At 67.2% G+C, this 12,660-nt stretch overlaps 1 protein-coding gene across 4 annotated transcripts; it reads left to right on the top strand.

The window, feature by feature from the left end:
- The first annotated feature begins 441 nt into the window (after window positions 1–441).
- Window positions 442–9,712, top strand: MIDN (midnolin). 4 transcript variants are annotated; one of them, XM_028485002.2, is made up of 9 exons: window positions 442–558; window positions 1,772–2,408; window positions 3,453–3,540; window positions 3,727–3,789; window positions 5,772–5,900; window positions 5,984–6,289; window positions 6,445–6,589; window positions 6,819–7,064; window positions 7,801–9,712. In XM_028485002.2, exons 2-9 carry the CDS (start codon window positions 2,176–2,178, stop codon window positions 8,076–8,078), a joined length of 1,488 nt encoding a protein of 495 aa, XP_028340803.1. In that variant the 5' UTR covers window positions 442–558; window positions 1,772–2,175; the 3' UTR covers window positions 8,079–9,712. The 4 variants fall into 4 exon arrangements, with proteins under 4 accessions (XP_028340803.1, XP_054938783.1, XP_023990243.1 ...); XM_024134475.3 differs by having other exon boundaries at window positions 451–558; window positions 6,442–6,589; XM_055082808.1 differs by lacking the exon at window positions 5,772–5,900 and having other exon boundaries at window positions 444–558.
- Window positions 9,713–12,660: the final 2,948 nt, after the last annotated feature.

Genomic DNA, 12,660 nt, shown 5'->3' with positions numbered 1-12,660 from the left:
GGGATGCAGGAGGCCGGGCCACCGGGGCAGCTGGCTGGGGCGCCCCCACTGCAGGCAGGTGACCCCAGTCTGTTTTCCTGGACCGAGGCCGCTGGCTCAGGCCCCCCTTCCCGCTCCCCCACGCGGGCGCCCCCAGGCGGAAGCACTCGCCCAGAAAGGGGGCGGGGCAGGGAATCCAGCTGTGCACCCCGAAACCCCGTAGCACTGGCCGGAGTGCGGGTGCGCCCGAGTCGTTAACGCGGCCGGCCGTGACCCCGGGTTCGTAGCATTCAAGGAGCGCCACCCCCTCCCCGTTTAAAATGCGAGATTTAGGGGGCGGGTGGCCCAGGCCCGACGGCGCCCCAGGGCCCTGGCCGGCAGGCAGGGGCGGGGGCCGGCCTGCGTCACCGCCTGCCCGGCCCCCCGCCCCCTGGCCGCCCAAACTCCACCCCGAGGGAAGGCGGCGCGGATAAAGGCTCGGGGGCCGCCCGCTCGGCCCCAGACCGGCTCCGCCACCGCGCACTCGGCCCGGACGTGGGTACACTCAGGACAGTTGGGACTTCGGACTTGCCTCTCCCGGTGAGTGCGGGGCGGGACCTCGCGGGCCGAGGAAGGGGGTTCCCACTCTAGGCTCTTGAGGGTGCCCCACTTTTCTTTGTTCTTTGAGCAGGCAGTGTTCAAAGGTGTCTCCAGCCCTGGGAAGCCCCACGGGACGTGGAGTGGGAGGCACTCGGCGCAGCCAGCACACCCCGGGAGGGACCTCTGCCCCCGCCCCGCCCCCCGGGCACTCCCCCTCCCCGAGAGTGACCTTGAGCTAGTTGCCTTTCCGGCCTCAGTTTCCCCGACTGTGAAGCCCCAGTCTCCTGAGTTGGAGGCTTCATGCCCCTAGCGAGGCTCCCACAACGCCCGCAGTCCCGTCGGACTGCCCCCTGTCCCTGGTGGCCTCGGCGACCCCTCCCCGGGTCTCCGGGCAGCGCTCCCGGGTGGGGCCGGCAGAGGGCGCGCCGGCGCTGCTGACTCACCGCAGCCCCGAGCGGCGCGCGCGGGCGCAGCCGGGGACGCCGCGTCACGTCACGGCTCGGGCGGGCGCGAGTCGGGAAGCGGGCCCGGCCCGCGGGACGGGGGTGGGACGCGAGGTGGCACCGGCGCGGGAGGGCCTCTCCGGCACCGGCCACGTCACCACGGCACCGGCCACGGGGGTGCAGGCCCCGCCCGCAGCTCCACCCCTTGCCGGGGCTTCACGCCTCACGGGTGGGGGGAGCCCCGGACCGACCCTCCCGCGAGCACCCCAGCCTGGGCTCGGCCACGAGGCGCGGGGACCGCGTCCAGCTTCCGCTCGCGGCGGCTTCCCGGATCGGCGCTGGGGGAAGGCCCCGGCTTCCTGCTCCTTCGGCGCGGAGCCACTGCCCTCCCCCACGGCGCGCCGCCCCAAACCTGGGTCCCGCGCCCCCCGGGCCGGGCCGCCCGCCCTTTGTTGCGGGCCCGGGCCTTATGAATGGCCGCGGCGGGGCGGGGGCGCGGAGGCGGGCCAGAGCGGCGCCGGCCCCGCCCCCGCCGCGCTCCGCTTGGCCGCCGGGACAGGGGCGGAGCGAGGGGCGGGTCCTCGCGGCCACGTGGGGCGGTGAGGCGGGGGCTCCCATTGGCCGGCCCGTGTGGCCGACTGGGCGTTCGGCGCGCGCTGATTGGTCGGCGCAGGCCGGCGGAGTAAGTAGTGAATGGGAGGGGGCGGCGGCCCCGCCCCTCGGAACGTTGATACATTATAACTTTTTTTTCTTGTTACTTTCACCCCCAGATCCTCCGGCGGCGGCGGCGGCGGCGGCGGCGGCGGCTGTTGCTAAGGGAGGGGACGCCCGGGGAAGCTCGGCCCGAGCGGCAGACGGCCCTGAGCGCGGCCGGCTGAGCGGCGCCCCCTCCTCCGGGACCCTTTCCCGCGCCCGCCGCCCTTGAAAGGAGCTGAGAGTGTAGTCCCCACCCAAGAAGGTGCCCCGACGAGCCGACGCGACCCCGGAGCGCCACTCGGATTTTTGATTCCTGATTCACCTTCCGCTCCTGGGACCTTCTCGAAGGGGAAGCGCGCTGCCCCCCACCCTCAGGGGCCCCGAGGACCCCTGTTTGGGGAGCGCCCCCGCCCTGCCCGGAGGCGCGGCAAGAATTGGCGGCGCCCCGCGGACTCCAGCCCCCCAGCGCGGGCCGGGGATGGAGCCGCAGCCCGGCGGCGCCCGGAGCTGCCGGCGCGGTGCCCCCGGCGGTGCCTGCGAGCTGGGCCCGGCGGCCGAGACGGCGCCCATGAGCCTGGCCATCCACAGCACGACGGGCACCCGCTACGAGCTGTCGGTGCCCCCCGACGAGACGGTGGAGGGGCTGCGCAAGCGGCTGTCCCAACGCCTCAAAGTGCCCAAGGAGCGCCTGGCGCTGCTCCACAAAGACACGTAGGTACCGCGCGCCCCCAACCCCCGCGCCCCCCGGCCCCGCCGCCCCCTCTGGCCCCGGCCCCGGGGCGGGAACAAAGAGCGCGCCGCTCGGGGAAGGAAGGGGGCGGCCAGACGGGGGGCGGGGGCGCGCCGCGCGCTCTCGGGCGCCCTCTGCTCGGCCCTGCCAGTGTTGGCCCCCTCCCCCGCCCGGGGTCGCTGCACAAAGGCGGCTGCGAGGGCGCCTCGGGTCGGGCTTAGGCGGCGTCCCCCACCGGAAGGCAGGAGTCCCGGGCGGCGCGGGGGTCCCAGCTACGGGGGTGGGGGGCGCGGCGGCTGCCTCCTCTGCCTGCGACCTGCCGGCTTCCGTATCTGCTCGGCGGCCCCCTCTGCGTCTGGCTGCCTCTCCCCCCACTTGCGTCTCTCTGCCCCCCTTTGTTCTCGCCACCAAGCGCTTCCCGCAGTCTCCCCCTCCCCCCCCCCGCCATTTAAATCGCCTCCAGGCCGGGGAGCCCTCCCTCCGCGGGCCTCCGGGGACACGCAGTGTCCATCCCCAGCGGAGGGGCCCCGGTGGGGGAGGGGCGGGAGGGGGAGGGTCTCCTTTGTCTGAGCGGCGGCCGCGGCGGCGGCCTGCGCCAGCGAAGGAGGGAGGGAGGAGGGGAGGCCCGCCCGGCAAAGCCCGGAAAGGCTAAGCGCTTGGCCCGCAGGGACAGTCCAGGCCCCGGTGGTTGAATTACAGGGGGGCGGCCCCAGGGTGGGGGGAGGGTGCCAAGGGGCTGGCTGGGCCTGGATGGTGAAAACGTGCCTCGTTGAGGCGCAGAGAGACTGCCCTCAGTCCAGAGTTGGGGTTCCTTGGAAGAAGGGGTCTGCACCGTCAGCAGGGGCTCCCAGGGTCTGACCTCAACCACGCACACACTCAGGTCTCTGGATCTGGAGGCCAGGAAGGGGTGGGGGTGATGGACTCCTGTCTCTACACCACGAGCCCAGCCCTCCCCCGCGGACTCCGCTTCCGAGCCCCTGCCTTGTCTCGGTGTAGCCTCACCCTTTTCCTTCCTCCCCACTCAGCCGGCTCAGTTCGGGGAAGCTGCAGGAGTTCGGCGTGGGGGATGGCAGCAAGCTGACACTCGTGCCCACCGTGGAGGCGGGCCTCATGGTAAATGGCTGGGGCAGTGCGCCCCGAGGCCCCACACTGACAGGCAGTCCCCTCCCCTGCGAGTACAGTGCCCATCACACACTGGACCCCTTCCCCTCAGGGCCACCCACCCCACCCATCAAGCGGGGCCCTCCCAGCCCCGGTACTCGGGTGCGCCCTCAGGCTCTCTTCTTCCTCTCTCTGTAGTCTCAGGCTTCCAGGCCAGAACAGTCTGTGATGCAGGCCCTCGAGAGCTTGACTGAGACCCAGGTAAGACCCGCGCCGGCCCCCTCCTGGCCCTTGGGGGCAGCAGGCCCAGTGCCCGGCCACTCTGGAGAGCCTGGGGTTTGTTTGTGCTCCCAGCAGGCCTGTAAGGAGAGGAGGGGACGCGCCGCTCCGCCTTCATGCCAGCTTGGCCTGGTCACCCAGCTTCCTATTCCTCCTCCCCGCCCCCCCAGCACTCACCACCTGACCTTGAGAGCCTTCTCTCCCACGGTGGCCGCCATGGGGGAGGGGGCCCAGCTTTCACAAGCATGCCTGCGGGGTGACCTTGGCCCATGCTCCCACACCACCGGGCCTGTGTCCCCAGCCCCACCAGCTTTGCCGAGGCGCTCTCCCCCTGCCCCACTGCGGTTTCCCCAGAGAGATCTTTTTAACATTTCTGATGGTGGGGGAGGGATGGGACTGGGTGATACTCTTTCCTCCTTCCGTGACCCCATTGCGAGGGGTGGGGAGTCACCCCTCCTCCTCCTCTCTCTGCCCTTTGTTCTCTGCCCCAAAGGGGGGAGGGGCGGGGGCGCCCAGCTCCTGGGGCCAACACAGACCAGACAGGATGTTAGGAAAATATTTAGTAAGCGCCCGGGAGGGTGATGAGGAGGAAGGCTGGGGCTGGCCCACACTGGGTTCCCGGTTTTGTTGCAGCTTTTTGCTTTTTTTCTTTCCCCCTCCTTTCCTCATTTTTCTGGCAGCGGGGCCCTCCTCCCAGGAGGGTGACACAGGCCTCAGCTATCCGCCCGCTGCCAGGGTGGGGGTGGCAGGTCCCCGGCCTCCCTGGCTGGGCTGGGCTGGCCCCCGGCCTCAGGAACCTGCTCAGCGGCTTCCCTTCCTCCTGCCCTAAGGCCCTTGCCCCCTCCCGGCGTGTAGCATCCTGCCCTCATCAGCCGGCTGGTGCGGAGGAGGAGGAGGGGACCCAGGAGCTGGGTGGTCTGCCGTCCGGGAGGAGCAGTGGGGTGGGGGGAGAGCCAGGGTCCCTGGAGCTGGGTGGGGCTGGCGTGTGCTTTCCTGGGGCAGATGTGAACTGAGCTCCCTGCTCCTGGGGGGGCTGTGGTTGGCAGGGGGCCCCTGGGCGTGTTTGGTTCACATCCGCCGCAGGGTGTCTACGTCAGGAGGGAGATGGGAGGTGCTGGGCGGAGTGACTGGGCTCCCAGAGCTGCTTCTCCGCCTGGCACCGAGTCATGCCTGCCCGTTCACCCTCCCCTGGGAGGAAGTTGCAGGGTGGAGGGGGGGGACACCCAGCTGCTCTTGGGAAGCCACCCCAGGCCCTTCCTGCAAAGGGCATCTCTGGGGCTGGGGAGGGCGTGTACACAGGGACTGCGGGGTGGGGGCTGCGCTCGGCCTGCCTCCTTTGCCTTCTCCCCACGGCCCCCAAGCAGGGAAGGTTACGCCAGCCGCTGCCAGCAGGGAGGGGGTGGTTCTGAGTCATCGAGGCCTGTGTCACTTCTCAGAAACCTCCGCCCCATCCCGGCCTGGGGAGAGCGCGGCACTGGCCGGGCCCCAGAGGAGGGGTCCAGTGCAGATGGGGGTTGTATGCACCCCTCGCCTGCCGCGAAGGGACTGCCAGACTGGAGGTTCACGTTTGAATAGGCTTTGTTGAAGCCCTGGGAGACTCCGGCCCCAGGGAACCGGTCAGGGCCCCCCCTCCAGTGCCCGCAGAGGCAACACCTCCCTCTCAGCCTCGGCCCCGCCCAGGACAGATAAATATTTATCTTGAGAAAGCAAAGGTTAGGACAAGAATTTGTCCAGGAATTCCGCCCACTCGCTGCTCCACTGGCTTAGCTGGGAGGGGGTCTGAGCTAGGCCCCTGCAGTGTTCACTGGAGAGAGAGGGTGGGGAAGAGGTGTGAGGTGAGGGTTCTTTGAGAGCAGTGATTGCTGGCTGGGCCCCGCCCCCTCTGGCCTCGGTTTCCCCTTGAAAGAACCAAGCTGGCCAGGGCGGGCCAGGCCCCCGTCTCACCCGCCTCTGTCCCCCCACAGCCCCCAGCGGCGCCCAGCCCGGGCCGGGCTGGCGGAGGCAGCTTCCGGAAATACCGATTCATTTTATTTAAGCATCCGTGGCACCGACAGGGACCCCAGAGCCCAGAGAGGGGCGGCGAGAGGCCCCAGGTCACGCAGCGCGGGGGGCCGGGCCGGGCCGGGCTGGGGGCACCGCAGGCTGGAGCCCTGGGCTGACGGGCCGCTCTCTGCAGGTCAGTGACTTCTTGTCGGGCCGCTCGCCGCTGACCCTGGCGCTGCGCGTGGGTGACCATATGATGTTCGTCCAGCTGCAGCTCGCAGCCCAGCACGCCCCACTGCAGCACCGCCACGTGCTGGCTGCCGCCGCCGCCGCCGCGCGTGGAGACCCCAGCGTGACCGCCACCCCTGTGTCCTCTCCCTGTCGGCCAGTGTCCAGTGCCGCCCGCGTTCCCCCAGTGCCCACCAGCCCTGCGCCCGCATCCTCCCCTGTCACAGCCGGCTCCTTCCGCTCCCACTCGGCCTCTACCACCTGTCCCGAGGTGAGTGGGGAAGGACGTGGCGGGAGAACGTCAGAGCCGCCGGATACGTTTTTTGTATCAAGGGCCGTCCCCAGATCCTGGGCTGGTGCTGGTCTGGTGGGTGATCCCCTGACCCTGAACCCCAAAGCTCATGTGCCGCCTTCCCCCATCAGCAGATGGACTGTTCCCCCGCTGCCAGCACCGGTGCCAGCCCCACGTCCCCCGCCGGGGGCAGCCCCACGTCCCGCTCCCGCAAACCTGGCGCAGTCATCGAGAGCTTTGTGAACCACGCCCCGGGGGTCTTCTCGGGGACCTTCTCTGGTAGGTGTCGTGGCGTGTCCCGTGAGCAGTCACATGAACCCACGCCAGGGATGGGACACGCTCCCTGGGATCTCCACGCATGTGCCTGGCCATACAGCAGGCCATGTGTCCTCATGGGTGGGCGCGAGTGCCCGTGTCACTCAGGGGTTCCGCCTGTACACATGGGACACGGGCACTGCCGAGGCCTCACGTCCACCACTGGGGTCCTCATCCACACCCCTTCCCGCAGGTACGCTGCACCCCAACTGCCAGGACAGCAGCGGGCGGCCGAGGCGGGACATTGGCACCATCCTGCAGATCCTCAACGACCTCCTGAGTGCCACGCGGCACTACCAGGGCATGCCCCCATCGCTGACCCAGCTGCGGTGCCATGCCCAGTGTGCCCCGGACCTCGCCCCCAAAACTACCTCCTGCGAGAAGCTGGCGGCCGCAGCCCCGGCCTCCCTGAGCCAGGCCCGCCTGTGCAAGCCCCCGGGTGAGTGTCCGCCCCCACCCCACCCCGTCCTGGGTCTCTCAAGGCTCCTCTGTGCGCCTGTCAGAGCAGCTGAGCCGCTGGTGGCGGGGAGGGGGCTGCCAGCTGCCACTCGCCCTGTTCCACAGGCGTGTGTAGAGAAGGGAGTGTGTGTGCTGGGGGCACACAGCATCTTTGTGCCCTCCCGGGGGGGGGGTCCGTCCTCACTTCCTCCTCGCCCCCCTCGGGCACCTTCTCCAGATGGTGCGTGGGGCCTCTGTGAATGGGCCAGTCAGGGCGAGGAGGGGGTTAGCTTCCCCTCCTGCTCAAGGGCGGCCTGTGCCGCCCCGCCACCGCAACGATCTGTTTATTCCGGACGCCTCCGGAATCCTGTAGAACCGTGATGTGGGCCCCCAGGCCTGGTCTCAAAGGGGAAACCAAGGCACAGCCTGAGTCCTACCGTGGGTCACAGAAATAGCCTAAAGGGTTCAAGCTCCAGCTCATTTTTATGCTAGCCGTGTCCCCAGTGCCTGGCTCAGGCCAGCCCCTGCCCTCATGGAGCTCACAGCCTGGTTGGTCAGCAGACGTGGAATTAACGACCTAAAGGTTCAGCAGACCCTCTTGACCCACTCACTAGCTGGAGGGAGCGTCCACGAGGGCTGGACCAGGCCTGATGCCCATCTGCTGGGGGTCCTCGCGTTGGGTTGGGGGTCTGGCCTCCAAGGGGCCCTCAGGGTCATGGTCACTGCCACCTCTGCAGGGGACCGCCTGCGGCAGACGGAAAACCGAGCCACCCGCTGTAAGGTGGAGCGCCTGCAGCTGCTGCTCCAGCAGAAACGGCTCCGCAGAAAGGCCCGGCGCGACGCCCGCGGCCCCTACCACTGGCCGCCCAGCCGCAAGGCTGGCCGCAGCGACAGCACTGGCGGCGGGGGAGGCGGTGGCCCCAGTGAGGCGGCCGGCTTGGGCCTCGACTTCGAGGACGCCGTCTGGAAGCCAGAAGTGAACCCCGACATCAAGTCAGAGTTCGTGGTGGCCTAGGAACCCTGTCCCTCGCCCCAGCCCAGGGTAGCCTGTGAGCGTGGCCCCACGCGGGAGGGCCAGCGGCCGGCCGGTGCAGAGGGGCGCTTCCCCCTCCCGGTTACGCGGCCTTTTTTTTTTTTTTTTTTTTTTTTTTTGAAATTTCACTTCCTACCGTGGTTTTTCGAACTCTCCATGGACTTGGGTTCCTGCCTCCTCGGTTTGGCTCACACTCCCCGCCCCTCCCTCCATCTCCCATCCTCATCCCCGACCTGGCCGGGTCCCTCCCGCCCACCTTCCCAAGCTCCAAATATGTAGCAGTCTTTCCAGATGGTTGAGAGCGGAGACAAGGAAGCCGCCCCCCCCTTCCGTTCTGCCGCCCTCCCCACCCTTTTCAGGTTGAAGTCAAAAATGTAGATGCCTCATTATGCACTTTACAGACAGGGGAGGGGGCCGCGGAGAGGAGAGGCCCCCACCACAAACCCTGGCCCTAAAACAACTCGCGACCTTAACCGCCAGGTGCAACCTTGACCGCCAGGGACTGTTTCTCTTCCACATCCGTACTCTTTTCTCTTCCTGGTCTCTCCTTTTCCATTTTCCTTTTTCCTGGGAAAGAAAAAAAAAAGCCGTTTCAGGGGAGAGGCTGGCCAGAGCCTGCCTCTTGCGGTGTGGGCTGGGGTGTGTGTGTGGGGGGGACCCTTTCCTGTCAGGAAAGGAGAGGGAGGGAGGAGAGGTGCCCGCCGCCAGCCTGCACCCCGTCCACGCACTGTGCGACTTCCTTCAGCGCTACCCCACCGCCCCACCCCGTTTTTCTGAGCTTGGAGTATTTATAGACTATTAATTTTCTGACTGAGCCAATAGTGGTTGGGAATCTCTTGAAAAATACGGAGAGCAATGGCTGGGGGGGCGGGCTTGACGCCCCCAGCCCTCCTTCCCCACCCAACCTGAGGGATCTGGGCCTGTGGACTGTGTCTGGGGGCCCTCCGGCAGCTGGGAGGGGAGGGGAGGGGGTGCTGAGCTGTGAAACCCCAGGAGGGGCAACGCTGTGTAGCATTAACCCCCTTGGGGGGGGTTCGCTGCTGGTCTAATTTGGACCCTCCCCACTCATGCCCATGCCCCAGGGGCATCCCCCAGGGCAGAGGGACAGACCTCCCCCCCCCCCCTTACTGGGGCCATTTCAATGGGGGTGGAGGGTTTTTTTCATTCACTTTTATTTTTTACTGATAATGGAGATGTTTGGGCCCTGCCCCCCCACCTGTCAGTCTCGTCCTGGCCCCGCCCCTCTGTGCTGTGCAACACCCCTCGCCCTCTGCCTGCCCCTCCCTCCTAGATGAACCCCAGGTCCTCACCCTGCCCCCGGTTATGTGTTTAAAGTTAATGGTTTCAGATGTGAACATCTTGTGTTAACTGTAGCTCTGTAAATTTTTTGTGGGGGGGGGGGTGGGCAGGGAGGGGTCAGAGGGTAGGGGTCAAGGATCTTTGTTTTGTTTTTCCAAAAAAAAAAGAAAAAGAAAAAAAAGGGGCGGGTTTGTTTTTGAAGCGCTGTCTTGGATATCTATTTAATGTGTGTTCTGATGGGGTTTTTTTTTTTAACGATTTTTAAATAACGTCTGTGCCTCCGCTGGTCTGAGGGTGGAGGCCCCAGGCAGGAACCGCTCACCCCTCTCTGCCCTCGCCAGGGCCCCACCCCCAAGAAAGCATTACCCACCCTCGGGGGGTCGGGCTGTGGGGTGTCCCGGCACCTTGCGGGAGTTTCCTGTATGAAAACATGAAATTGGAAAAGAAAAAAGCCTACACAAACACCGTGATTTCAAGGAATAAACAGAAAATGAAACACGAGTGAACCTCCGGCCTGCTCATCTCGGTGGGGGGGGGGTGGTCTTGGTTGTCACAGAGTGGGCTGAGTACGGTAGGGGGTGATCTGTCTCAGGAGGGTCGGGTTGGATGCTGGGGTAGCCCGCCACCCAGGGAGTGGCAGGCGGAACGTGCTCCCAGGGCGCCCAGTGGGGGGAGGGGCGCGTCCCGGAACAGTTCCCACGCCCCCTCCCCGCCTTGGGGTGAGGGTGGGCAGGAAGCCGCCTGGCGGGGGAGGGAGGGGCCGGCCACTTCCCGGTACCCAAGGCCGGAAGTCCTGCAGGGTGTGGGTACGGGGCTGCCCGCCTGTGTGCCCTGGGTGGGGCCTCTCGGTTCTAGGCTCTAAAGTGGGCTGCAGGCGAGCCCAGGGACTCGGTCTCCAGGGAGACCTGGCCGCAGGCTCTGCGCCACGGTTTCCCCAGCCCCAGAAAGGGGGAAGCAGCTCCATCCGCCCGCCCACGCGTGGGGGGCCCAGCCTGAGGACCCCTGACCCGAGCCCCACCCCTGGGTATGGCGCCAGGCCTCCAGAGCACCCCCTCTTCCTCGCAGAGTCAAGCCAGGGCCTAGGGCTGGCGCTCGAGGCCTCCCGGTTTGGCTCCACCCCAGCCCTGCGTGGACTCCCTTCGGCCTGCCCGGCCTTGCATTCCAGCGCTCCCCATCCCTGACCATCGGGATTAAGCCTCCGGGCCGTGCCCTACGCAGGAACACCCCTAGGCAGCGCCCCTGCTTTGCCTAGGAACTTCCCCGGTCTGCATCTCCCACCCCTGCCCACCTGGAGCTCCCTGAGGGCCGGGCCAGGTGGTGAGTCCCACCTTCATCCACTTTGGGGCTGGGCAAAGACACACAATCATAACACTGGAGGTCATTTCACATGTATTTCCTCACTTAACGCAGCCACCTAAGAGAACTAATTACCCTCCCATTTGGTAGATGAGAAAACCGAGGCCCAAAGAGAAATACCGTTTGCTCCTGAGCACTGGGGTGATTGTTACATTAGCGACCACCATCCCCGGGCTGATTTCTTATAGCCCAAGACCCTGCCCTCCAAAGCCTCAGTTCTAGGAGTCCCGCCCATGGGGAAGGGAAACAGGTGCAGTCCCAGGAGTGTCCTGGGAGCAGCTTGCTAAGGCCTTTCTGTCCCTCCTGCCACCCAGTCACCCCCAAATCATCGCACGCCCACGCCAGGAAGGTAGGATGCCCAGGTCAGGCTGATCCCTTCAGACCTTCAGGTCAAAGGCGCAAACGTCCCCGCGGGCCCGGAGGACCGCAGGGTGGAAGTGTGGGTGGGACAGCTCAGGTCGAACCCCCTGCCCACGCAGCCGGGTGGCCGCTACAGGGCTGGGTGGGAGATGCGGAAGGAGGGAGTAGATGGTGGCACCCGCTGAATCACGGGGGCTGTGTTTGCACGCTCCAGGACAGGGGGCACTTGGTCTACTGCCGGGGAACTCACTCCTCAGGGCGCTGCCTGGCGCCCAGCCCTGGGGTCCGAGCGTCACAGCCCTACCCGGGAGTCCTAGAAGGACCCCACCCCGGTGGTTGGGTGCTGCGGCCATTGGCCCCTTCCCACTGCGCGGGCCTGAAACGCACACACCTGAGTGGGGGGCTGAGAGGGGAGAGGTGCCCAGCCGAGGGGGTGCAGCGACCGGAGAGGCAGCCGGTCAGGCCATGTGGCCGTGGGCAGTACGGAAAGGTAAACCGAGGCCCAGAGGAGGCAGGGGACGCGGAATCACAGGGGGCGGGGACGGCCCTGCACCGCCCCCTCCCCCATTGAGGAAAAAGTTGAATGGGAGGGGGCGGCCCCCGGAAGCCCGCAGGGATGGAAACGCGGCTTCCATGGCAACGCGCCGCGAACCGGGCCTGACGTCACCATGGGGAGGGCGCCCCGCCCGCCCCCGTCCTCGCGTCGGGCGGACCAGGGCCCGCCCACCCCTGGGACGCCTCATTGGTGGCCACGTCGTTCGCTCTTCCGCACGCACCAATAGCCGCGCAAGGTTTCCGCCCGGAGGTGGGACTGCGGCGTGGCCCGGCTGAGTGCGCAGGCGCGGCGTGGCGCGGAGGCGTTGCGGCCCCCGTGGCCTCACGTCCGCACTTTGGAGGCGGGATGCGCGCCAAGGGGTCTGACGCCTGCGGCAGCTCCGGGACGGGAGAGTGGGCGTATCCGGGGGCGCCGCATGTGCACTCCCCCCTTCTAAGCCGGGCCATTGCCTGTTGCCCCCTCCCCACGACCTCGTGTGCGCGATCCCCGGGCTGGGAGGAGCGCAGGGCGAGGAGCGGGAGGAGGGCACTTGGGTTGAGGCCCTGTCAAAGTAATAGGACTTTGCCAAGGATAGGAGGAGGGAACTCGTGCCCCAGGTGGGGGGCATGGCGTGTGCAGATGTCTGAAGACGTGAAAGCGGGTGCATTTGGGGAACAATTGGGAAGTCAATTTGGGGGGCCTAAACCAAAAGGCGAAGGCAAGGACTCGAAAGGGGTGATTCCTCAAGTCTGGCTTCGGGGGGGATGAGATGGGAACCCCAGGGAGGAGGGGCGGGTGGGGAGGGCAAAGGCCAGAACATCCCAGGAGCTTTCTGGACGCTCTGCTTGGGCTTCGGAGGGGCCTGGGAAGGGACCGATGGGCCATTGTCTGAACGTGGCCTGTGGTTCACAGTGAGGTGGTTGGCAAGGGGGCTGCAGGGAGCTCGGAGATTCGGGGAAGGGGAGCAGTTGGAGACGACCCTGTGCACCTGGAAGCTTACAAGCCAGGAACCGG

The sequence above is a fragment of the Physeter macrocephalus genome, unplaced genomic scaffold (genome assembly GCF_002837175.3).
Source record: "Physeter macrocephalus isolate SW-GA unplaced genomic scaffold, ASM283717v5 random_311, whole genome shotgun sequence".
Classification (NCBI taxonomy): Eukaryota; Metazoa; Chordata; class Mammalia; order Artiodactyla; family Physeteridae; genus Physeter; species Physeter macrocephalus.
The sequence above is the reverse complement of the archived record's forward strand: the minus strand, read 5'-3'. Positions and strand labels throughout refer to the sequence as shown.

Excerpts from the sequence above, each read along its gene's own strand:
- MIDN (XM_024134475.3), top strand. The coding sequence starts at position 2,176 with ATGGAGCCGCAGCCCGGCGGCGCCCGGAGCTGCCGGCGCGGTGCCCCC. Across the intron at positions 5,901-5,983 it reads GGGGCGGCGAGAGGCCCCAG|GTCAGTGACTTCTTGTCGGG; the intron begins GTCACGCAGCGC and ends CGCTCTCTGCAG. Across the intron at positions 6,290-6,441 it reads CCTCTACCACCTGTCCCGAG|CAGATGGACTGTTCCCCCGC; the intron begins GTGAGTGGGGAA and ends TTCCCCCATCAG.